This window comes from Rhinoderma darwinii, chromosome 3 (assembly GCF_050947455.1).
Source record: "Rhinoderma darwinii isolate aRhiDar2 chromosome 3, aRhiDar2.hap1, whole genome shotgun sequence".
Classification (NCBI taxonomy): domain Eukaryota; kingdom Metazoa; phylum Chordata; class Amphibia; order Anura; family Rhinodermatidae; genus Rhinoderma; species Rhinoderma darwinii.
In genome coordinates, this window is record NC_134689.1 from 174404301 (window position 1) to 174430510 (window position 26210).

General features: G+C 37.6%; 1 protein-coding gene across 1 annotated transcript in view; it reads right to left on the reverse strand.

Annotated features, from left to right (window-relative positions):
- Window positions 1-412: 412 nt before the first annotated feature.
- The window catches only part of CNTN1 (contactin 1), a 130339-nt gene continuing 104541 nt past the window's right edge, over window positions 413-26210 (reverse strand). The window contains exons 10-24 of the mRNA XM_075857060.1: window positions 25447-25571; window positions 25244-25361; window positions 24639-24789; window positions 22216-22343; window positions 18637-18809; window positions 14022-14148; window positions 12087-12245; window positions 9881-10030; window positions 9685-9755; window positions 9059-9293; window positions 8544-8647; window positions 6086-6272; window positions 4940-5052; window positions 4404-4560; window positions 413-3760 (exon numbers count right to left, since the gene is read on the reverse strand). Of these exons, the coding sequence (XP_075713175.1) occupies window positions 3681-3760; window positions 4404-4560; window positions 4940-5052; window positions 6086-6272; window positions 8544-8647; window positions 9059-9293; window positions 9685-9755; window positions 9881-10030; window positions 12087-12245; window positions 14022-14148; window positions 18637-18809; window positions 22216-22343; window positions 24639-24789; window positions 25244-25361; window positions 25447-25571 (2078 nt within the window). The 3' untranslated portion in view covers window positions 413-3680. The remainder of the gene's footprint in view (window positions 3761-4403; window positions 4561-4939; window positions 5053-6085; window positions 6273-8543; window positions 8648-9058; window positions 9294-9684; window positions 9756-9880; window positions 10031-12086; window positions 12246-14021; window positions 14149-18636; window positions 18810-22215; window positions 22344-24638; window positions 24790-25243; window positions 25362-25446; window positions 25572-26210) is intronic.

The following is a 26210-nucleotide window of genomic DNA, read 5'->3' on the forward strand; positions in this document are numbered from 1 at the left end:
GTACATAAATAATACAGTTAAATATGGATAGAAAATCACCCAAGGAGAAAAAAGTATAATGATGAAAAACCAGACAGCAAGGAATGCGATTTAAGGAGGCATACAGACCAGAACTATGGGGGGGATCAACCCCAACACATGTTTCGCACGTAGCTTTTTCGCTATAAATGGTTTATGTGTGATTTCTTATATAGGTGTTTATATTCATATGTCACACAGTTCACTTAGGTTGCTATATGCATGTATTAGCCCAACTATCTCAGTAGGTATTAAATTAGTAATATTAGTAAAAGCTGCGTATTCACCTTTTCTACCACATATTTATCTATTGTTGGAAGTACACTTTAAACTCACAGCCTGACAATTGACCAGATCATATCCCGTAAGGAAGAATGTAAAAATTATCAAAATATAGTTTGTCAAATGCCTTTATTTTGGATTTCTTTTTTTTAACAAAACATGTTTTGGCAAATTTAAAAGGCAGCAGTTACACGGTGAGTAATACTGATATTTAATTTTGACAAAAGCCCAAAAAAATTATAACATAAGATCCCTGCCTATTCCACTTAAAAAAAAACAACATTTGAACAAACAGCCAAGGTAAAAAAAAAAAAAGTGCATCTATAACAAAACAATGTATTTTCAAATTAGCATTCTAACATAATAAAACTAGCATTAATGTTGTTAGAATCAAGAAATTGAGCTTCAATTAGCTGATATATTTAGTTATATTTGCTACTAAAAATTGGTAATAAGGTCGTAGTATTGGTTGCAAAGCTGAACTGCGCAATTGTGTTGCATTCCCAGGTCTTACTTTTACTCTTAAATGCCTAGTTTAGACATAAAGGGACACATTCTTTCCTTTACATGGCGTATAAACAAAAAAAACAAAAAATAATAATAAATATAAATAAAATAAAATATACAAATTTTGTTCACTTATTAGAAAAATTAAAAGGCCATCATGCATTTGGCAAAACATTAGCTGAATTTGAGAGTACTTATAAAAATGAGAAAGGGTTCTACAGAAATGAAAAAGGTATCCCTGTGCTTTAGCATACTACTAAAATGGGATGCATCACCTTCATTGGAAAATTGAATTTTCTTTGTCAGTATATAGGTATGGTATAAGTACAGTGAAGTAATGGTTCATGAAAGGCACAGCACCCCAAAAATGTCATTTATTTTCATACTTACACTTGGGGCTTCACCCATGATCTATCTACACACGTGCACTCATACACCTTGCCAAAAATGTTTTTGAATTCAGAACTGGTGATATTTCCCATTTAGAGTTTTATATAATTTCATTAAATGTATATAGTAAAAATTTCTATTGTTGAAATAACCATTTAATAAACAGACAAGGACTGTGAATTAAACAACACTAAGATATTATCATATATGTAGGCAATACAAAAAAATATAAAATTAAAGACAGGGGAACACGGTAGAATTGTTTTCATTCAGAATATATTAATAAAGACTTCTATGGTATTGTATCTATAAAGGTAAAGTAACTATACCCAATCAGATCAGCTAACAAGTTTGTGCTAAGAACAAAAAAAATAATACAATTTAGAATTTCTTGGAAATAAATTGAAACATTGCACTATTACTAGACCCGGTTTCATAATACTGTGTAGTACCATTCACGCATGAACTGAAATACTGAAGCACAACGCTGAAATAATTATAACCGAACAATACACAAAAGGAAAAAAAATAGACAAAGTCAGAACAAACACATTCATTAAGTTCAGAAGTGTCAGTAACACAACATTGCAGAACATTACTGCTTGTGTTCATGATCATTCACTTATTTTTTCTAATATATTTCTCAAACTTCTATAACTATACCACAAGCTGTACCACTTTCCACATCACTTGATACACAACTATTCCCAAATATGGTCACATTTACATTTACCATACCATATCAAATGAACAACTTCTGTTTGTGATGTCATATTCTCCGTCCATAACTATGTGGCTAGTGACATATCTCTAGAATAATAAATAAAAGCCAATTTTAAGTGGCTTCTGCTGACTCTCAATCAAAGTTGGGCAGGTTTCACTATAAAACACAGTAATACACATGATACTATGCAGGTGACTTTTACAATTAAATTCTCATTTACAATAGATTATGTACAGATGTAGTTTGTCTTATTGCTACATCTGAACCAGTATTTCAACTTTAGCATCTGGGAGATCCCATTGCCAGCAATGGGCATTGTAACTGTAAAGATACCATCTTAAGGTCGAATTAAAGAAAATGTTCTTAGATATTCAATTTCTTTGGAGAGCAGACAACTACAATATTACAATGAACTTGATAGATTTTTTATTAGATATAGTAGACATTGATGGTCATAGTTAGAAAACCAATTTAGGTCATACTGGAATGAGGAAACCAAGAAAAACTTTGCTGTATCTCTATTGATACTTCGTCTAAAACACGACTTCACTCAGTTTAACATTTCTTGTATTGTTATTTACTATGTCATCTACTTGCTGCTGGAGCTCTTGTTTCCCCAAATGGATAATATTCCAACATTGGCACACATTACACTTAAAATGTTTTAAAATTATACAATATCATTGGGAACACCATATTTCCTCCACATTGTTTCGTATAATTTTGTAACGTGCCAACATATTCTTAGAATGCACATGCAGTTTTGGCAAAAAATTCCTTTCTTCAGTAAAGGTATTCCCTGCACACTGCAAGAAGACTTACAAGCTTTACTGTACCCTTTGTATACATGTTCTTCAGAATTTCATTATCAATCATAGATGTCTGCTCATTTATTGATTTTTTTTTTTAATATTTAAATTTTTCTGATCTTATGGCTTTGCATCATGTGCAAAATTACATATTAATGATTTGAAATATTTACGCAGTTTTCATCTTTTATGAAGTATGCTTTATATGCTATATATATACTTTACATTCATAAGTGGGCCATCTATTGCACTATTTACAGTGTGACATATCTATTGCCAGTGCAAACTCCCTAATACCGAAAATAGGTCATCTCATGTTTGCACCTCTAAGGAATCAATGATATGTGTACAATACAGACTTCTAAAATTCAATTGTCATTTTCATCATTCTGACTCTACATTCATTTGTTGTAGAAATGAAATTCTGTCTAATACAATGACTGTTTTTGATCTGACTGTATGTCCAGAGGCCTTGACAGGGCTCATTCAAAAATATGCAGCACACAAAACAGATAGTACAGACAGATGTAGTTACTCTACACGTATCATATACAACATTTGAATCTCTATTATATTTCATAATTTGTTATTGTTAAGATTTGTCACCTATGTATGGTGACTTTACTTTTACTGTACAGTCTAAGTTTTGAAATTTAACACTGTAACTTGCCCCATTTGATCATGCAACTGTCAGAGACTGGCGTAAGTGTTTCATAAGGCATATTGGAACAAATTAAAAATGATCTATTATCCTTGAAAATGATATCCTCAGAGGAGTTCCTGAATGCCTTAATCCTATTTAAAGTTCATAAATCTGCTGGGTAATATATATGTATTTTTTTTCTCATTTTTTGGCTTTAGTTGGTTCCGCAGTAGTCATAAAACAATAGTTTCCTTCATAGTTGTGAAAGGAGTACACTGCACTCAGGATGATCTAAAGAGACCTACATTCAGAATTCCAGGTAAACCAGGAGGCCAAAAGTTGGTAGCAATATTCCAATAATACTGGGAAATATCCCTGACGTGTCACCTGTAATACAAGTACACAAGAAATATTAATATCAGTGTTTATTTGTTTTTTCTAAAGGACACTAAAAGATAAGTGGTAATTTATAAGAAAAGACAAGACGATACACAATTATGACCAACATAAAGCCCAGAGTACCAAGAACACTTGTCTATAGAGTTGTACTGGCACACCAGGGTATCCTTTAGTTGGTTCAGATACAATAATAGGCTCCAAAGGTACAGTAGAAAAAAATCCCATTTGGAACGGACTTTGGAGACCATCACTTGCCACTAGGGTCTATTTCTTACGGGTTTATTCACAAATAACATATTTGTCCTAATGGATGAAATTTCTTGTTTGAGCCATAATAACAACAAAGTTTACAATGCAAAAAGTGGACATGTTGTGCATAGGTGGAGGGTGGGAACCCTCCACTGGTATAGATTAAAAAAAATAAAATAAACTGGGTAGTTGAATATCCATACTTTAGTTGGAACTACCTACATGTTGTTGTTTGTTATCAAATACAGTTCCTCATCATTATTACAAAACTTTGAGTGAACAGCAGTTAGTAAAAAAACTTTTTGGACCACAGGGCAGAATACAAAGCTTCAGGACAAATGACTTTCTAGACAAAGACACTTAGCAGGACAAATGCACTTACTAGTAAGTTTGATAAAAGCAACTGCTCCATCTCCTCCTTCACTGTGGGCTCGAACTTCAACAATACATTCTCCTTCCCTGGGCACTGGCACCTCTAATGAATGTTCCCCAGTAGAGTACAACGTGCCTGCATGTTGTCCAGCGGGCTTGTAAAGAATCTTCAGCAAAAATAATAATACGTGTTTTGCATGATGTGAACAAACAAGTTTTATGTGTGCATATGTGTTAGAATAGAATGATCGATCGATAGATAGATAGAGAGAGAGAGAGAGAGAGAGAGAGAGAGAGAGAGATAGACAGATAGATAGATAGATAGATAGATAGATAGATAGATAGATAGATAGATAGATAGATAGATAGATAGATAGATAGATAGATAGATAGATAGATAGATAGATAGATAGACAGACAGACAGACAGACAGACAGACAGACAGACAGACAGACAGACAGACAGACAGATAGATAGATAGATAGATAGATAGATAGATAGATAGATAGATAGATAGATAGATAGATAGAAATGGACAACACTTACTTTATATCCTCTCACTGCTGATTCATTGGACAATGGCTTCACATGTTCCCAAGTGATGATATACTGGGAGCCAGACTTCACCGCACTAATAATTCTAGGTTTTTGACTTGGAGCTGAGACAAAAATGTTTAATTAGAAATTTGAGTATACAAATGAAAACTAAGCTGATATTGTTATGTTATTAAAAAGGCAGCACATGAATAATTGGGAAGTAGATTGCTAATGCAGATGGCTGGACAAAAATGATAATTTACAGAATTTTCACAGTGTTTCTACCTAAATTATATTATTATAGATAAGAAGATATATTTAAAGGGGTTGTTTTAACTGGACCCCCCCCCCCCCACACACTTTTGAAAATGCAGCTGCAAAGCCACAAACTGTTCGCCACAGGTCTGGATGCTACATTCCAGACAATCAGCTAAAACTGTATAATTTCCCTGCAGGGAAATTGTAGTATTACATGCTGGCCATGGGCCACCATGTAATACATAGTAGCACTGAATTCTTCACCAAAGAAGCTGACCATGTAATATTGTCCATGGATGGTCCTGCAGAGCAAGAGGCATTCTTTGCAATAACTATGACATTTGACTATAACATCCAAGTGTTAATATGGAATATGAAGTGGGGTAGTGCTAACACGACAACCCCTTTAAGCAAAATGACGACCTAAGTAGACTTTGGAATTCCAAACATTAGTAACAATTTAGGATAAATGGATTTTTGCTTTGTTCCCAAGGTGTGAATGTACCAAATTACACTACAATAAATAATATATATGCAAATAATTGTGGACCATAAACCATACTGTAGCAGATGTTTAACAGTTTTAATGCTATACATAGTGCAGGCTTCAGAAAACAATACATGACTAGAATACACCTTATGTATGCAAAGTTTTACTGCTTTTATAAATTTAGTACCAGACATAAAAGGAATCCATATGTATAAACATGTTATTGTGGAATTCCATGCCATGCTGGGAGACTATATAGTCCATACTGTTATATCCCCTACGTAAAAAAACATATATTCTATACACTTTAATACCAGTACAACAAATTGGTGTAACCACATGCTTACATTGGTTTATATTAATGGCAATAATAATACAATAATAATAGTGACAGATTATGGACTTACGTGCTTTTGTGGTTTGAAAATGAATAATTTTACTTCTAGGCCCATCACCAGCACTATTAAATGCAAACATATCTAAGTTATAGTAGGTATCTGGAACCAATCCTTCAAGTCTGACTGGTTCATCGGATTGCTCCACTTGTACTCTGTGAGCTGCTGCTTCCTTGTCTTGACTGCGCCAGTAACGGATCTGGCAAAGATGATATTTTACATTCAGTTTAAAATAACTCAGGCATGTAAATGTAATATAAAACATGCACATGATAAAAATAAATCTATAGACCATTCTAGTGTGAGCGGCTTAATTGAGTAATATGGTTGATCTTGTCAACACCTGTAGAAAATGTTCCATAACTCTAAGCATATACTAACACTGAAAAAATACTATGATAGCACTCTCACTTAAATCTGTATTTTGACCATGACGTTATAGCAATCAGCAGCCAAAACTATATCTCCATTTACTGAATACTTGACTATATAACAATATATATTATTATAACTACCAATGTAACTTACGGTAAATTAACGTATTTATGTATTTAAAGTAACTAAGCTTTTCAATAATGAACTGTGTCTATGCACATAGGCACAACCATTGTATACATTTTTAAACTTGTACATATGTGTGCCCAATTGTGAAATGAATGTACTGTATCTGCAACAGACCAAAGATCGAATTTCATTCATATCCAAATACAAAGAAAAGAAACTTAAGCCCCTTGGCCCGTGCAGCGAGCGCCGATCAATGAAACATCGTTGATTGGCGCTCGTTTGATCCTGTCACAAGGAGCTATGCATGCGGATGAGCGGTCGTCCCCGAGTGTTTGCTTGCTCATCTGCTGATCACTGTCCTGTTTACACAGGGCAATTATCGGCTACGAGCGTTTTATGAACACTTGTCTGCCCGATAACCACCCAGTGTAAAATCCCCTTTACATGAGATGTCGATTTGTGCACAACTAGGCCCAGGCCACACAGTTTTTTGGCGCGGAAACCGTGTCGGAAACCGTGGCAAAAAACTTCCAAAATCGCCTCTTATTGATCTCACTGGGAGGTAAAGGTGTTTTTTCCTGCGAGCCGGTAAAAACACTTGCGGGGAAAAAAAAAGGGACATGCTCTTTCTACCCACGGTACCGTCTCTAACCTCCCATTGAAATCAATGGGAGGCAGAGAAAGCACTTTTCGCAGCGTTTGCCCACGGCGCTCAATGGCTACCGGCCGAAGAACCGATTACGATAATACCAAATTTAAATAGTTATTTTTAATGTTTCACTATTTTTACAAGGTAAAAACTGATAGTTAAAAATAACATTTGCGTTTTGTCACCATACTCTAAGGGCTTATTTTTTTGCAACAAACAGTGATACTGGTGTTTTCATTTTTTACAGCATTCACCGTGCAGACTGAATAATGATATATTGTAATAGTTCAGACTTTTACGGACGTGTCGATACCAGTTATGTTCATTTTTTTTACATGGTGCTTGTTGTTTTAACTTTTAATATTTTTTTTATTTTATATTCTAAAAAAAACGTTATTTTACTGTATTTAACTTTTTTTTACTTGTCCCCCTGGAGGACTTGAACCAGCAATCGTTGGATTGCTTGCATGATATATTGAAATACTAACGTATTGCAGTATATCGTCATACTGACACTACTATGAAGCATCGCGTGGGGGGCAGTGCAACGTTACAGGGGGCTGACCCCTGTTTCTAGCCATTTAAATACCGCGGTCGCTATTGCCTGCGGCATTTAATGGGTTAAACGAACCCACTCGTTACACTGAAGTGTCGGCTGTAAGATACAGCCGACACGCTCATTCTATGGAACAGGCTCAGCCCGTGAGACTGCTCCATACTGCTCCATACTCCCCCACTCGACATGCACCGTATATATGGCGAATGTCAGGAAGGGGTTAATAACATGATTTGTACAATATTTCCTGTATTTTCTTTGGAGTCTTATGCTAGGCCTTAATATCAATGTATTGTATTTTATTATACCTTCTAAGTTGGATAGCTCCATTTTTTTTATATGTACAATGTTGTCAATATGTGTTATCTATGGTATTTAAGAACTCTACTATATCTCTTTATATATGTATATATACCTTATAGAGATTGCCTTGTCGTGGCAGGTGGGCTCACACAATTTGATCAAAATGTGCACTAAGAACCTCACTATTGTAAGTAGATTCAGCAGCAATGCATATTTATTTATTTATTTATAGTGTTCAGGTGGCATTAGTGTTCTGAGAGTGCGGTCGCCATTTTTGGATAATATATGAATGAATATAAATATATATATATATATATATATATATATATATATATATATATATATATATATATAAAAGATCCAGCCAAAGTTTTTTTTCTTTATTTCTATCATCCACTGGCACGTGAAATTTATATGGGCATGTATTACGGTATAACATATCTGATGGCCAACCTCACCTGGTAACCTATAACTGTCTGCCCAATTACTGGCTGCCAATTTATACGTGCTTCAGAAGATGACATCACTAAGGCTGTTACTTCTATAGGTGCTTCTGTTGGTGCTGGTATAAAACACAGGAAAAATGCAAATCAAGAATTGACTACACAGAAAATACAGTTTATTTTTGCTTTTTATCCTAAATATTGTAAGAATGAAAAAAAAAAAAAGTATTTTGAAATTTAACAGCTAAATGACAAATATTCTACACTACCCAAGAAATAAGTAAATAATGGTAGTATACTTATCACCTTCAATTGTCATGGTCATTTTGATGCTCCCATCAGGCTACTTATGTTCTTTACCAACACTAGGATACTAAGCTGTTGTCTAACTATCTCAAGCATTTATACAAACATGTTTGCTCAGTTCCTTCTTGTTACAATCAACAGTTTGCTTAGATTTCTGATGAAAAATCTGCATTACAAATTACAATTACAAATAATTTTACTGCTACACAAATTCGGCAGCTCACCTTCATCTGCTGAATAAATAACTGCGGTGCTGCTGAATGGACCGTCTCCCATTCTATTGAAGGCTTTAACTTTTACTTGAAACTGTGTGGCAGGAGTGATGCTATCATCTTTATGTATATATCGCCCACTTTCCGGATTGGTTACTGTCACTTTCCTCCATTCTCTTTCATTAAAAGGTTTAAAGGCAATAATGTAGCCAAAGTTATCTCCATAATGGTATTCGCGTGCTAAAGGCTATGAAGAAAAATATACTGTTAATAAAATGATTTGCACTAAACAGGTAATACTATGATATTCACTAAATTGTTAATAGGTAGCCTTATGTCTTAATAAAAGCTTACTTTCTGTACCATAGTACAATTCTGCTGGCACATGCTGCAGTGGATGTGCCAATGCCCAGCTTGGATCCCACCTATTACAACGAATTAGATGGGCACCACTTGCATGTGCCCTTTGTGTAAGGAATGTGTCTCTCTCAGGCCTTTTGCTTCTGCCCACTGCCTCCCCTGCCCTGGTGTCTACTTCCGGTTTTAGCTACTGCCAGCCTGAGCTTGATTGTAAGACATTTTATTAGTACTGAAACAACTCACACCATGCAATAGATAATGATATCATCTTTACTCACCACCCAGGTTACTGTTAACTCTCGATTAGTTCCTCCTCCTCCGCCAACATCAGAAGGAGCAACAATTGGTGCTGTAAAATACCAAAAGTATTTTTAGCTACTTTTTACAATTACAATCTATAAGAAAGAAATCTAAATATACATTATACCAAAGGCACACACATGTTACAAGAATACTTTTATAAATTATGCATACCAGCCCCCGCTGTTCTCATTTTTGGTGATGGCATACTTGCTTCACCGTTTCCTAATGTATTGGTTGCTCTAACTCGAAATTCGTAATCCATCCATGGAATCAAATCTATCACTCTTGCTGACTCCATATTTCCTTCAATGTTGGGTATTTCTAAATCAAGGTACAAAAAATAACAGTCACATAGATCTTATTTTACATAACAATGCAAATAACAGCAGATATTTTTATTCTAGTTATTTTAGAACTCTTTGCTGAGATAAGCAAGTTGTAAAGACACTGAAAGCTGAGTATTTCTGAAGAAATGTGAAATAATCGTTGCAGCAGATCTGTCTTGAGAAAATGCTGTTTACTAATGTGTAAATACTGCATACTAATGTGCAGAATACTATCATGACAGGTTCACTAGGCTATTATTCCAAATGACACAAAAAATTATTCCATTTGGTTAATAGCCCCTAAGAAAGAATGCAGCGGACTCATAGGCATACCTCCCAATCGTCCCGGATTCAGCAGGACAGTCCTGGATTCTGGGAATTGTCCCGCTGTCCCTGGCGGCTAGGAGTATGTCCCGCTGTCAACAGTATCTGCGTCCTCAGGGCGCAGATACAGTTGAACCCAATTCTGAGGCAGGGAACCATCAGCTCCCTGCTTCAGAATTAGTTCAGAGCGGAGGAGCAGAGGGAGATCCTCCACTTGCCGAGGACTCCCCGGGCACAGTGCTACTTTAAGTGCTGTGATCGGGAAAGGTCTTGATGTTACTGTCACAGTGACGTCAGTGGCTACTCCTTGAGTGGAATTCCCGTTGCCGCTTATCTGGCCGGGGATTCCGCTCCCAGAGGAAAACCCTGAGGTCACTGTCCATACATGGACAGTGACGTCAGGTGCTCCTCCTGGAGCGGAATCCCCGGCCAGAGTCGGCGACGAGGATTTTGCTCAAGGAGTAGCCACTGACGTCACTGTCCATATATGGACAGTGACACAGGGCTTCCCTTCTAGGAGCGGAATCCCCAGCCTATGCTCTGGCTGGGGATTCCGCTCCTAAAGGGAGTCCCAATGGCGCTATCTACAGGGGGGTGGCGCTATCTTTAAGGGGTGTGTGGCGCAATCTACATGGACACTGTGGCACAATATAGGGGCACTATCTACAGCAGACACTGTGGTATTACATGGGCACTATCTACATGGGCACTGTGTCACTATATACAAGGGCACTGGCACTAGGGGCAGATAAGGGGGCATTATACTTTATCGGGCAGCTACGGGGGCATTATGCTGTATGCGGCAGCTATGTCGTATTATACTGTATGGGGCAGCTGTGGGGGCATTATAATGTATGGGGCAGCTCTGGGGGCATTATACTATATGAGAGCATCTGTGTGGGCATTATACTTTATGGTGCACCTATGGGGGCATTACGCTGCATGGGGCAGCTATTGGGCATTATGCTGTATGGGGGAATTTGTTTGGGCATTATACTGCATGGGGCATCTGTATGGGCATTATACTGCATGGGAGAATCTGTGTGGGCATTATACTGTATGGGGGCATTTGTGCGGGCATTATACTTTATTGGGCATCTGTGTTGGCTTTATACTGTATGGGTGCATCTATGGGGCAGTATACTGTATGGTGGCAGCTATGGGGGCATTATACTGTGTGGGGGCAGCTATTTGGTATTATACTGTGTGGGAGTCACTATGGGAGCATGATACTGTGTGGGCTGAACCCGGTGTGTATGGGCGGCTATTGGGTGGGAATAGAGGCGTGGCTTAAAAGGAAAAAAATTGCTGCGACGCGCTGCATCGGTTGTCCCTTTTTGTGATACTTGAAAGTTGGGAGGTATGCTCATAGGCATGAGCCCCCAATATTCACAAGCCCAGTGCTCCCCCTGTCTCTCCAAGCCTCCTCACACCCCCCCCCCCCCAACTGCCTGCACATTTTCACTTGTATACACAAAAGCAGTCAATCATTGGTGAGGGGCCAGGAGAGGTGCGGGAAGTGCTCTCCTCCTGACTCATAACTATGATTCTTCTGTATTATTTATTAGCAGCTATTATACAAGCAGCAACATATTTTTGGTGCCATTTGCAGAAACATTCCAGCAGTACTGTCATGATAATATGCCTCTAAATAGTAGTAAGGAGTATATTCTAATGGTAGATCTGCTTTAAGTAAGGTGAGGTTCAAGCAGCAGGTCACAACATACCAGTCTTTACATCTTTCCACTCCTCTGACAGTGAAGTTTTAGCCTGAATAGTATACTTGGAAATTGGCTGGTGATTGTCTGTACCACTACTCCATGTGAGCTTCACTGATGTATCTCTTACTTCTTCTGTTCTTAAACCTCCCGGAGGACCAGGTGGACCTAAAATAAAGATATCTATTTTCAAGTAAAGTATAAAAAAAGCCTTTGTATGAATTAATAATTAGTAAAATGTGTCATCCTTTTTCTATTTTGCTTGTCTTTGCACAATAAAAATAAAAAAAATATATAAGTATTAATTCTAGAAGAATTGTATTTAGTGTGAAATAACAGGTTTTAATAGGTGGCATTTACTGTCTGGCATACAGTGATATCCCAAATAGCTGAAATGTGTTTACTTACTACCTTTCTAGTTCTGTGCCTGTTCTTCCTACTTCCTAATCTCAGTAGTATTCTTGGCAAATGAGAAGGAGGAGATGTTAAACAGATGTTACAGCAGTAAAGAACTACATATAGACGCAATGTATGCAATATCTGTTCACTAGTATTAGAAAGTGTTATACGTGGTCCTGATAGTCTATCTTAAAGCGGTTGTCTGGTATTCATATATTAAGCTCTCATAGTACAGCATTAAAATAGGCTTAACTCATTAATGTACTGTATGCTTCTGTATAAAGTTCAGTTCCCAAGATTACATTTTTGTGGACCACTGTTGTTTGGAAGTACGTCTATGTAGCTTCCACTGTGATGCTTGACTTGCGTGAATCTAATTCAATAAAGGAAGGAAACCCTTTAAAGGGGATGTCGAGGCACGGGGCAGATTTTAATACCGATAACCTATCCACAGGATCGGTCATCAGTATATGATGTTATGCAGTAACCGGTGTCGAAAGCAGATAGCTCCGTATACTGTATAGTTCCGTGTTGCCGTACTACAGAATATGTCTTAATCCGACTCAAACCACTTAATGAATAATAAATGATCATGTCAAAGCCCATCTGTGGTTTCCTAATGAGTATAAGGACCACTGTGGATGATATTACACCCAAGTAATGCTTTGCTCTTTAAGATTAACTGGCTCTTGACTCAAAATAAAATAATTTCTTTGCAATTTGTGTTTACTCAAGTGTAATGATTTTCTACAAGTATTGCAATTGAGGTTATGACCACAGGCCAAAAATTTTTGAAAAAGCGAGCTTGTAATATTACGGAATCCTTATAATGGCAATTATATCATCTAGATATTTCCTGGCAACATCGACGTGTAAAAATATACTTACTTCTTCTCCATTTACCCACGGCTCCTCTTCCATAGGCTGGTGAGGAACATCACCAGCTGTGCCTACTCACTTCATTTACAAAAACTGTGCTAATGTCTATTGGAGGCGTCATCACAGTTCCAGAGGATGTCAGCACTGAAAATAGCTATTTAGCCCTGGCATAATAACTAGAGTAATATGTAGTAGAACAGCCCGAATAATGGGAGTGTTGCTTACATAATTACACTACAGATGTGTCCTTCCTTACCTTTCCTCATTTCTCAGCATATTCTGAGATGTGTGGTGCAAGATGATTATCTTTAGAAAAAACAACATAATTTTACGATACTCTGCCACAAGATGTCTATATTATATGTTTCTGTGTCGCCATCGGGTGGCTGTGATTAGAATTTCAGCCTGTGAAGGGTCTTGCTATCATGTCGCGATATTGTATTGAAATGGTTCCATGAGAAATTGGAGTTCTTAATCAAATTCAAGCAAAGGTAAGGGTGGACACATTTGTATATTATATGTGTTGCTTTAATGTTTACAAAGAGAAGGGCTACCAGTTCCCTTAGATACAGTCAGGGCATTCCAATAAACATCTAGCCACAAATCCACGAGAAGTATTCAAATGAGTCTTAAGTACCTAATGATAGTAATGATTAAAGTTCTTACCTCTGACAACTAGATCAGCTGAGGCTGAGGAGTTATCCACAATGCTTTGCGCAGTACAAGAATATCTCCCAGCATGCTTGAGTTGAACATTATTAATAATAAGTTCACATTTATCATTATCAGTATCCTGTTTGAAAAAGGAATGTAATAGTAAAATTAATGACACATACAAAATCTCCAGTGTAATGATCAAATAAGCATTTCATTAATTTATCTAAATGTGAATGATAATACAACTGACACATTTTGTGTTTCTTCATTTAAAGGTTGTTTTATTTTATTTTTTCAGGAAAACACATCGATGACCTACCCTTACCCTTATTCTACTGTAACCCACAGCCTGGTGTAAAATCTGTGCTACACCCCTTTGCAGAAAAAGTAACATGTAGTCTTAGTAGACACATTTAAGAAACTATCTACTTCCAAATTATTGCAATTATCCCATTTACAGTGCCCCAAACTGCTAAACTGGTTGAGCTGCTGATTTCAGAGCTGAAAAAAGAAAGGATGATCTATATAGCAAGGAGCTAAGTAACATGGAGGTCACAGTCAATCCATGACAGACTGGGCCTCGATAAGGTTCTATTCACATCTGCGTTGGGGTCCCGTTCTGACGTTCCTTCGGAGGTTTCCATCAGAACGGGACCCTGAGCAGACACAAACTGACACCGACGGAAACCAGAGGTTTCCGTCCCCATCACTATTGATTTCAATGGTGACCGAGCCGGTGCCCCTGGTTTCCGTTTGTCTCTTTTGAGCACCGGATCAGTCGTTTTGCCGGAAGCAATAGCGTATTCGACTACGCTATGGCTTCCGGCAAAACGACGGGTCCGGTGCACAAAAGAGGCAAACGGAAACCATGGGCACCGGCTCCGTCACCATTGCAATCAATGGTGATAGGGACGGAAACCTCTGGTTTCCGTCGGTGACAGTTTGTGTCTGCTCAGGGTTCCGTTCTGACTGAAACCTCAGACGGAACATCAGAACGGGACGCCAACGCAGATGTGAACAGAGCCTAAGATTGCTATTGCTGTTATTTCTGGGACTATACTATAATCAAATCAATAAATTCCATTGGATTTCATAAATAAATTAATATAAACATGCAATAGATGAAAAAAAAACTGCAATATTGTCTGGGTAACAACCCAAGATGCTCCATCACCCCATGCATCTAAAGCGAACCATATAATCAACACCTGTTAGTAACCACCTGGGTATATGAAAAGTTAGACAGCTCACAATCATGTTTATTTGACTAAACATTGCACTAAACTAAATAAAAAAGATGACTTCTTCAGTCGGCTGTGGTCATGTGACCTACGATAAAGCTTTGACTAAGGTGCTATCTCATAACAATATTCTGAGCAGCAAATGGAAGAAACAAAAGGACACAGAAGATATAAAATAAAATTTGAATAAAAAAGCATTTCTATTGCCCAAATTAGATGGTTTAATTGTGGGGAAAATAAAAAGAAAAGGACTTGGCTGTATTAAGAAACATATTATTGTGTCCATGTGACAATTGTGATAATTTATTGTTACTTTCACACAAATGAAAAGATGACATTGCAAAAGGTGACTATGAATGGGAAGACATATTGAATCCAATTATGGGTCATTATCAAGAACCACTGTACTGAATCCATCTTTGAAAGGTTTGACGCATGCATGTCTATGGCCATAGCACAACAGCCACAGGGTATTGTAGCTGGATAGGTTGGACAACCTGAAGCAACGAGCAGTTTGTCCTGACATTACAGCAGCATCTCATACCTTAGACAGAACCCTGTTATAGTACAGATCTATAGCGTAGGCCTAAAATTGCCTCCAGCATCAGGACCGTTATTCAGTATGTCTACACATATCACCAGAAGTCTATGGTGGCCACTAGTTTAATGGGACATGGTGTGCTATGTTGTTTTTATGAACACGCAGACTGCAGTATGGAATAAAATATGATTTCACTAGTCACTTTAAATGAGCTTTCCTAAAGTAATTAAATAAGATATTCATTAGCAGCAATAAAGAAACAAAACATGAATAAAGTGCAAATGAATAGCATTGTGAAGCCTTTGGCTCTCTGATCACTAAGATGTGGATGATCTGGGTAATGTGGCAAGTCATTAGAGATGAAATCGGCATCTAGCGCACAAACAACTCTGGTAATTAGAACTGGTAGAAGTGCCCTTGGTTCTTTTGCTGCAGGAAACTGTAGCACATTGTAATTTGTTGCCGGCTTTTATGACACTCAGTGAAATATAAAATGAGTCAGATGTTTTGCAACTGATTTGCTACATTCTAAGAGATTCCATGTTCAGGGAAAGGACATTTTGCATCTCTACAAATCTATCTCTTTGGTATTTTAAAGCCATTCACTTTCTCCATTTTAGGATATAGCTCAAAAATTGAATGTAAAGAAAAAGAATGGGGGAAAAAAACATAGAAAAACATTACTGAAAAGAAGTTTCTGCCACAGAATATTCTCATGGAGCAAACTTTCACATAAATGAATATTTCTGAACGGGTATGTGCACCTTTGAAGACTTTTGCAGTCTATATAGAGATTTGATCTATATAAAAGGTAGAGTTACTTTGTAAATAAATTGCATTACTTATCTTGTACTGGCCCTGAGTTACAGCCTGTAATATTGCATGTGGCTGCATTGACATTTCTGCTGGTTGTCATTGGAAACAGATAACAAGCTTGTTGTCAGGCACAACCCTAATTTAGTTGAGCTCATATCATGCAGTAGGTCAGTGAAATTTCCTGCATAAGTCATTGTACAGTGCCTGGTGTAAAGATAACATTCAAATCAACAAAGAAGGGTATGTGCAGACATTGAGCCAGCCAGGAATGGCAGGGGATTTCAGCCTGCAGAATTTTGATCTGGACTATAATACAAGCTGTACCGCTACCAAAAAAAAATCCTGCCGTTGAGGACCAGCGTAGTAATATTTGGCACAGTGATGATGTTGGCACAGACGCTGTGCCCCCAGTCATCACCACTTGACAGTCTCCCGCCTTAATGGCCAAGATCAGAGATACTGACCGCAGCTTCTGAGTGATAAAAATAATGGGAGGGGGCTTCCTTTGATTCCTCATTGCCAACACCCTGACACGATTGCGGAATCAATGATTAAATGTGGCACCAAGGGACCTAAGGTAGGCTCCATGGCTGCAATTTGTAGATGCCTATTTGGCAGTTTTTCACAGACAGGCACTAATGCATTAATAAAAATCATAAGTAAAAGTCCTCTAGTGTGAGTGAAAAAAGCTAATAAAGTTTAATACAGTTGTTAAAAAAAAATTAAGACTAAGAACGTTGGGGCTGATTTACTAATGCTATTTAAGTTTTAAACTTATAACCGCCTCTTGCTTGGAATAATTTAGGTTGTTTTTTTGCGCCCAAATTTTTTCTTTTTCCTAGTTGCCTTCCAAGAGTCAAAACTTTTTATTTTTACGTTGACATAGCCATAATGAGGGCTTGTTTTTTGTGGGACAAGTTGTATTTTTCAATTGCACCATTTTTGGGTGCATACACTATATTGATTAACTTTTATTAACTTTATTTTGGAGAGAATTATAAAAAAAAACAGCTATTCCAGAATTGTTTTTTGCATTTTAAATTCATGCCGTTCACTATGCGGTGTAATTAACATGTTACCTTTATTCTGTGGGTCCGAACATTCATGGTGATGCCAAATATGCAGAGGTTTTCATGTTTTTCCACGTTTGCGCAATAAAAACACGTAAAACAAAAATAATTTGTTTTCGTATCTCTGCATTCCTTGTACAGCGTTACCCCAAGCGGTTTAATTAATGTGTTAACTTTTTTGTTCAGGTCTTTATGATTGCAGCGATACCATATATGTGTATTCTAGTAAAAAACTGCCACAAACTGCATCAAAACCGTGTGTGTGATCCTGACCTAACAGAAGAATTCTTAATGAACAGAGCAATATCACTACTCTGCAAACAAAACAAAGCAGATGTCCAGTTGTAAGCTCATCAATTATATGTAAGTCAGTGCCTATAGGTGATGCCTACCTGCTATTTATTTTTTCCAATGCTTGCTATTTGGCTGCTTTCTAGCTCCATTAGGGCAGAGCAGTCATCTGTGACTACAGCTTAGCTGAAGTGCATATAGGGAGTCTACGGTAGTCTAAAATTCATCTCGAGTCTTATCATTGGTTCAGGCATTGGCACAAGTCTATCAAAAGCTCACCAAGAAGGCAGTGAATGGAGAGCTGATTTCTATTACAACCAGGGCAGATTGGTTATATAAAATATAGACTACTAAACCATCAGTGGGGGAAAAAATCAGCTTGTAATTGCCACAAAAATAGTCAGGTAAATAAACCTTAGTAAGGGGGAGCCTAGAGAGTGATTTTAAAGGTTATCACTTTCAATAAATGGTCTTTATCACTCATAAACATCGTGTTGTTCTATAGTATGTGTTAAAGTATAAGAGTATTATATTAATTAACTAATCCTGATTATCTAGGACAGCCAAAATAATCAGCAAAACGATGAGGGAGTCTTTACGTAGGACTTTTATTATTATGCATTGGCTTTTGAAATGTGATTTTTCTACACTATTTCTCAGCTTACCCTTTTATGTTCTTCATAATAGCTGGTGCCATCAGTCTCAATTATAAATCCATTTAAAGACCAGATAAACTCAATTTCCAGACCGGGATCATGAGATGCATGGCACTGTATGGTTGCATTTTCCCCTACCGACACATCAGCATTAACCGGTGCAAGGGTAATTTTTGTGGCAGCTGTAGTTTGAGAAAAAAAATATCATCATAAAGAAATATTAAACTAAACAACAATATGCATATATACCTAATTTGAATATATAGATCCATAAAAATAATTAAAAATGCATTCTTTACATTAATATCCAGAGCTATATTTGGGGATGATCAATTGTTCCTACGATCACTCATCCTAATACATTTCTATTATGTCGGCAGCACATCTGCCTGTTTACATAGGGAGTTGTGCTGCCGACAACGATAATATTTTCTGCTGCATTAACGAGACAATCAGCCGATGAAGGAGTGTTTGCCCATTCATCAGTGACTATTACCCGGTTTACACAAGGCAATGATCAGGAACCAGAATTCATATGAACGCTCGTTTGCCCGACAATTGGCCGGTGTAAAAGTGCCTGTTGTTTATTAGTAGGTAATTTATTACTTTGAGTCTGATAAACATTGTATTCTAGAGTACAAAAGCACATTCCAGATCTCCCAACCATGTAACTCAATTGTACTCTTCAATGTGGTTCATCCTCACACAAGAAGTTTTATGACATGTGATCATGCTAAGTACTCAATAAACAAAATTTGTAAGGCTAAAAGCCCTTTTACACTGGCCAATTATCGGGCAAACGAGCGTTCAAAGAACGCACCTTCACAATAATTGCCCTGTGTTAAAATGCTCATTCATCAGCTGATCGTATCGTTTTAAAAGTGCAAAATATTATCATGGTTGGCAGCACATCTCGTTGTGTAAACAGGGAGACACGCTGCCGACATGATACCAATGTATGGGGATGAGCGATCGGAGTCAGGAGCGATCGGAGTCACGAGCGATCGGAGTCACGAGCGATCGGAGTCACGAGCGCTCGTCTTTATACTAGCTCCTTGTGAAAGGAGCAAATGAGCGGTACTTTTACATTGGCACATTTTGGCCGGTGCACGAGACAGCTCAGTGATCGGCGCTCGTTCGCTCCTTTCACAAGCAGCTAGTATGGGAATGAGCGCTCGTTACTCCTATCGCTCGTTACTCCGATCGCTCGTTACTCCGACCGCTCGTCGCTATACATTTGTATCATGTCAGCAGCACGTCTCCCTGTTTACACAGGGAGATGTGCTGCCAACAACAATAATAGTTTTCACATTTAAAATTAATAGGATCAGCAGATGAACGAGCGTTTGCTCGTTCATCTGCTGATCGCTGCCCTGTTTACACAGGACAATTAAATTAATGTAAATTAAACCCTCCTATTCCGTATAATGGGTTATTTCCATACATACACGTGTACACGCTACAATCTTGTGTCAATGGAAATTGTTAGTCAGATACATTTTCTAGCTAAAGAAAACTGATTTTATTTAGATCAAATAACCATTTATATACATCTAATAAGATTAATGTATGTCTGATTGAGGGCCAAAGTATGTGAGTGTTGGTTCTCATTGACACATCCGTATAACAGCTCCTTTTTGTACAGACCTGTAAACGGGCTGTCATAGAGGTGCACAATATTTTTGCTCTACCTCCATATGCCTCAGTTTTGAGTGCATCTACGTCGGGTTGCACGATGCATCGAAATTTCGATCCTGTTTCGATACCGTGCACCCCCAAACGGTTCAATACTGTTAATTCATGTATTTCGATACTAAGCTGTGCAGCCGCACAGCTTAGTATAGTAGCACATGAATGTTGTTATAGCGGGGCTGTGGTCATCATGATGTGATGCGACTAGCACTGCACTAATGATTGCCGGCACTGAGGACAGAACATGGTGGGTGCACTGCAAAACACCCCAATGTTCTGTTTTCAGTGCCTGCGCCGCCGCTCATAAATGCAGCGCCGGCCGCATCACCTTATGCTGACCACGTGCACACTTATTGTCAGGAGCAGGGCAATGGCTGTATTTCACAGCTGCAGCCCCGCTCTAACGGCGGAGATCAGAGAAACCTCTTATCTCTGCCGCTATTTCCTTGAATGCTGCGATCAAAGCTGACCGCAGCATTCAAGGGGTAAATGAGAAGGGGGGGATGACCTTTGGATCGTGTCACAGGCAATCCCTGTGACGCGATTGAGGTACATACCATATATGGGCAGACAGCCCAGGGTCTATTGAAGGACCCCAGAGCTGTCTGACCATATTTCCTGTTGTTAGGGCATACTTAGGTATGTCCTAACAACTGCCTGTGTACTATCAGTATACAGGCTAATATACTGGCATATAGATAGTTATATGCCAGTGCATTAAAGATTTTAAAAAAAAGTAAAAAAAACACACATATTCTGTATCGTCGCAACCGTAATAACAAATTTATACTGTCATTTATGATGTTTACACTTTTATAAAATATAATAAAAGATGCTTTCTTTCACTTAATGTGAGGCACGAGGTATTATGAATTTTGAACCTCCCAGTGCCTCACATTAATAGTAATTAACCAAATCATGTACCTCACACATTAACCTATGTTGTCCATTACGACTAAGGAACATGATGGGGTTAATTACTATTAATGTGAGGCACATAGAGGTTCAAAATTCATCACACCACGTGCCTCATATCAGAAAATGGAAGAACTTTTTTTTTTTTTTTATTATTGTTGGCAAAGTATTGTTTTGATATCAAGTATCGCAATACTACACGAAGTATCGGTATCAAAGTCCAAATTCTAGTATCGTGACAACCCTACTTCTACGGGAGAATATCTCCTTACACACTGAGTCCAAATGCGCCCTAAACTATGAGTAATGGAAAGGGACTGAAATTCAAAATGCAGATGTTGGACTGGGGGATGTTAGACCTATCAGAGTAAATAATTAAGGGATTATCCTTCAGCTATACATGTGCATGTACCATCAATTCTTTAAATAAATAACAATTGATTTAAGGTTATAGACCCAAACAGTGAAAACCTGTATTTCCTAGAATATCTACAATATAACATTACGGTGCAGATCTCACTGCAGATCTCACTGAACACTGTGAATGCTGGCCACCCTCAAAGCCATTTTCCCTCCAAAAAATATTAAAAGCGTTTGCTTCTAACTCTTTTCAATTATTGGCTACACAAAGGGACAAATGCATATCTTATGTGCATTCTGTCAGTGCCTGTGCAGTGGAAATATCTTGTAAAGTTCTCAGTAGATTGCAATTTATATGGGCAATTTCACTCAATCTCCGCAGCCTTTTGAACAGCACAAAACTTCTAATATCCTTGTAAACAGTTTTGACCAATTCAGCAGATTTAGGGCAAAGAAAAAACGGATTTTCTAACTATTTAAATGACACTTTTGCAATATTAAAAACAAAAATGAAAGTGCAAACTATAAAACATATAATAAAGTTCTTGGTGGTAGAAGTGATTCATGGGTACATAGAAGGTCCGAGGTCCATCGCCATGATAGTTTATCTATAAACATTACCTTTAACAGAAAGAGTTGTCGTACTATTTGCCTTTCCTCTGTCATTTTCAGCAAAGCACGTGTAGCTGCCTTCGTCAAGTACTGTTATATTAATGATTTCCAGGCTACCATCATACCAGATAGCTACCCTGGTAAGAAATGCAGAAACAAGTTATGCAAATGTATGTGGGGTTTTCAGGATTCAAATATCTTTACTAAAGTGTGTAAAATATTATTTAGCATGAAGTGAACTTTTACCTCTTACTCCATTGGCCATTCAGGGTGGTTTACATTGCTTCTTGAGGGGGCATATATTTGACATGGGGCATAATAACAAAACTTCTGCTGACCAACATCTCTGATGAGCAGTAGTTATATATATATTTTTATATATATATATATATATATATATATATATATATATATATATATATAAAAATATTTATGGTACCTATATATTGGGCATGTTACATATAGATAGAGTACGAATCAAAGGTGAGATCCAGCATGACCTCTTATAAAGAGATATTTTGTTTTTTATTCCATTGAGTTAAATAGAAGTTTAGTTGGTAATCCATGTAACGCTTATGCCTTTCGAGCCGGTCAGGCTTTTAAAAAAAAAAAAAAAAAAAGGCTTTATTTTTCCAAAACTTTTGTAATTTTGCCTATTGCTGGAGTCCCCAAGCAGAGCATCAGCTAGCGCTTTGCTCGGGACGCCAGCATTGCTCCCGACATTTGGTCTGTGACTTTGGTCAGTGCTCTGTTCGGGGACTCCAGTACTGCTGCCAACGTCACTGTCCATATATGGACAATGACTTCAGGGGTTTCCTATAGCTGGAGTTCCCGAGCAGTTTTCTCCCTTTTGTAGCAAAATTCATGAAAAATCTTGTTTAATTCATATATAGAGTATAATGTTTGCTTTTCCTTTTAGATACACTAGATGGCAGGATAGGTAGATAATTCTGAAGCCGAACAAGCAAGTAAAAAAATACAAAAACAGATTTCGTGCTCAAAGGCAATTACACTTAACCGTTAGGGTATGTTCACACGTCAAACGAAAAACGGACGTAAAATACAGAGCTGTTTTCAAGGGAAACCAGCCTCTGATTTTCAGCCGTTTTTTATGTATCAAGCGTTTTTTTATGCGTTTTTTACGGCCGTTTTTGGAGCTGTTTTTCTATTGAGACAATGAAAAACGGCTCTAAAAACGACTCAAGAGGTAATATGCACTTCTTTCTACGGGGCGTTTTCTACATGCCGTTTTTACAAACGGCCGTGTAAAAAAACGCCCCGTGGGAACGAAACGTCGTTTTTCCCATTGAAATCAATGGGCAAATGTTTGGAAGCGTTCAGCTTCCGTGTTTTTATCAGTCTTTCTGGGCCGTTTACGCCCCAAAAAATGGCTGAAAATAAGCCGTGTGAACATACCCTTACATTTGTAACTTTCTTTTTGGATTTAACTTGAAAAAGTTTAACACTTTCTGGGCATGTTTAGGGTTTGTATGGGCACAGATTCGATCCAAGTGGGCACTTTTGTGTGTAAAATATGGCACTTTGTAAAAATTGTTTAGGTATATGGCACTATGCGGGTAATGTTTGGCTTTATATAGGCACTGGTTGACATTACTGTATCCTTGCAAAGTATGGTACCCTGGGAAATGTGGTATACCCTATGTATCTGGTCAATGTAATGTATGGCATTTGTTTTTTTTATGTAGAAAAGAAATAAAGAGCTGCAAAAAATGCATGACATTGCATAGGCACTGTACTATGTAGGCACTGTACACTGTAAATAGATGCTTCATGCCACTATCTGGGAACTGAATGGCACTTTCAGAGCAATGTGCACATGCAGAAACTGTATAAATGTTACTAGAAAGGATCCAAAGTCCCTTTCAGAAACGTAGGTTTGCTAATTCCCTCCCCAGCACAATGATGACATGTCAGTTATAGGGGATGGGGAACATATGTTCTACAATTTATATTTATTGGATTTATATGACTATATTTTATATCAATTCATAAATACATAGGGCAATTCAATATTGAGGATATTAAGCAAAATAATTTTGTGTCAGTAAACGTCTCAATACCTACAGATTGAAAAGAGCTCCAGGGCTTCATAAATGAAGACACATCAACCCTGCAGATGTAGCAGATTTATTTTCAGCATAGTTGCCTTAAATTACAAACTCACCTATTCTACATTTGTACATGAAGAGCCTTTGTGTACATAACAGACAATATGTGCAAAGTACCTTCTCCTTTATGGGTGTTAGTTGCTGTTGTAATAACTATCCTGAAATGTGTAGCTTTAAGTTTTGAAGGCTAAGGACTAGATATATATCTATATTCAGAATAATTGGTAATTACTGTGCACAATTATCATAGGTATGATAAGTAGAACTAAATTTCAATAAAATCATGACATTCTTTGTACAAACCGGCTATTATTTAAAAGCAGTTCTGTTCCTTTACTCCATGAGAACTTGGGTTTTGGTGCCGCCTTTGGTTTACATTCTATGATAACACGTCCTCCTTTTGCAGCCAATACCTGTTTCCTCATAGGGTTTAGTTCAAAGGTGGGTGCTAAAGCTGGAAAGGAAAATGACATATAAAAATAAACGAAGATTGACACCTTGTGTCTCCCTCCTACCCCCCCCCCCCCCCCACCAGATCACCTGCTTACCACCTTGTGTCACCTAATCCCACAGAGTCCCGGCAATCTTGTGTCTCACCCCCATTCCACCATACAGAGTCACTGCCACCTTGTGGTTGCCCCTCACAAAGCCTGTACCACCTCTTGTTCCCCCGCAGAGCCCTTGCTATCTTGTGTCCTCATAACCCTGCCCAGAACTTCTTCATGCCAATAATGAGTTATTTTATGTTGTTTTTTCCATTCATATACATAGTCGGTTTCAAAATTCTCTGTGCAGGTTACCACTGCAGAATTTGCGCAGATGTATCACCCACTACACCGTAACATGTAAATATAGTCAAAAAAAAGGCAAGGAAAATGCTTCTCAGCACAAACTAAGGGATCACTAACCGAGGATCTTAAGTTCAGCATTTGCTTGGATAACGCCATAGTGGTTTTCTGCTATACATTGATACATTCCAGCATGCTGCATAGTTAGTCCTCGGATCTTCAGTTCTCCTGTACCATACTAAAAGAAAACATCATAAGTTAGCAACCTGTAGATGCATTTAAACCATTATTTTATTAATTTACATTAAGGATATATGACTTACCGACTCTCCATTCTTTAACCATCTAATTGAAGGAACAGGTTTTCCCTTAGCAATACAAGGCCAATGCAAATCACTGCCTATGTCCCTTTCGGTATCATTTATATGTTCTACCCATTCAGGAGGAGCTGCAGAGCAAAAGAGAGAAAATGAATGATAAAGCAAGTGGTTTCAATTATTAAATGGAAACCAGCAGCTAAAAGTCCTGCCAACTGCTTAGGCTTAGTCATAGTGCCGAATACATCCATGGGACCCCATTGACCTGACGTATGCACTCTATGGCACTTTTATGAGGGTACTGGACTCTGAGTTAGAGACCATCTAGAGAAAATCTTGTTGTGGCATGTCGCCATTTCTCCAGAGCCATAGACTTTTAAACTATACCTATTATATATTAAAATAAATGAAGAATACGGGTGAAGATATTTTTGGGAAATTGGAAATCAGCAAGGTGAAAAAGTGTCATTTTAATTGTTCAGTTGCCCTAATAATATGTTAAAACGAAATGATATGATCTCAAATTCTAATAATCTGTACGCTTCAGCTGGCAAATAATTACAGATGGATCAAAACTAATTTGTTTTAAGTAAACTTTAGGGGCAATTTATCACCCGCTCTACGCCATCAAAAAGGTTGCAAAAAGGCCCAAATGTCGCAATTTGGGTGGAAAATTGTGTCTTTTGGGTATTTTATGCCGCCCTGGCCACTTTTCGACAATCTTATTATAATTCCTATTATAATTTATGCTACAAAATCTATGATTTCAC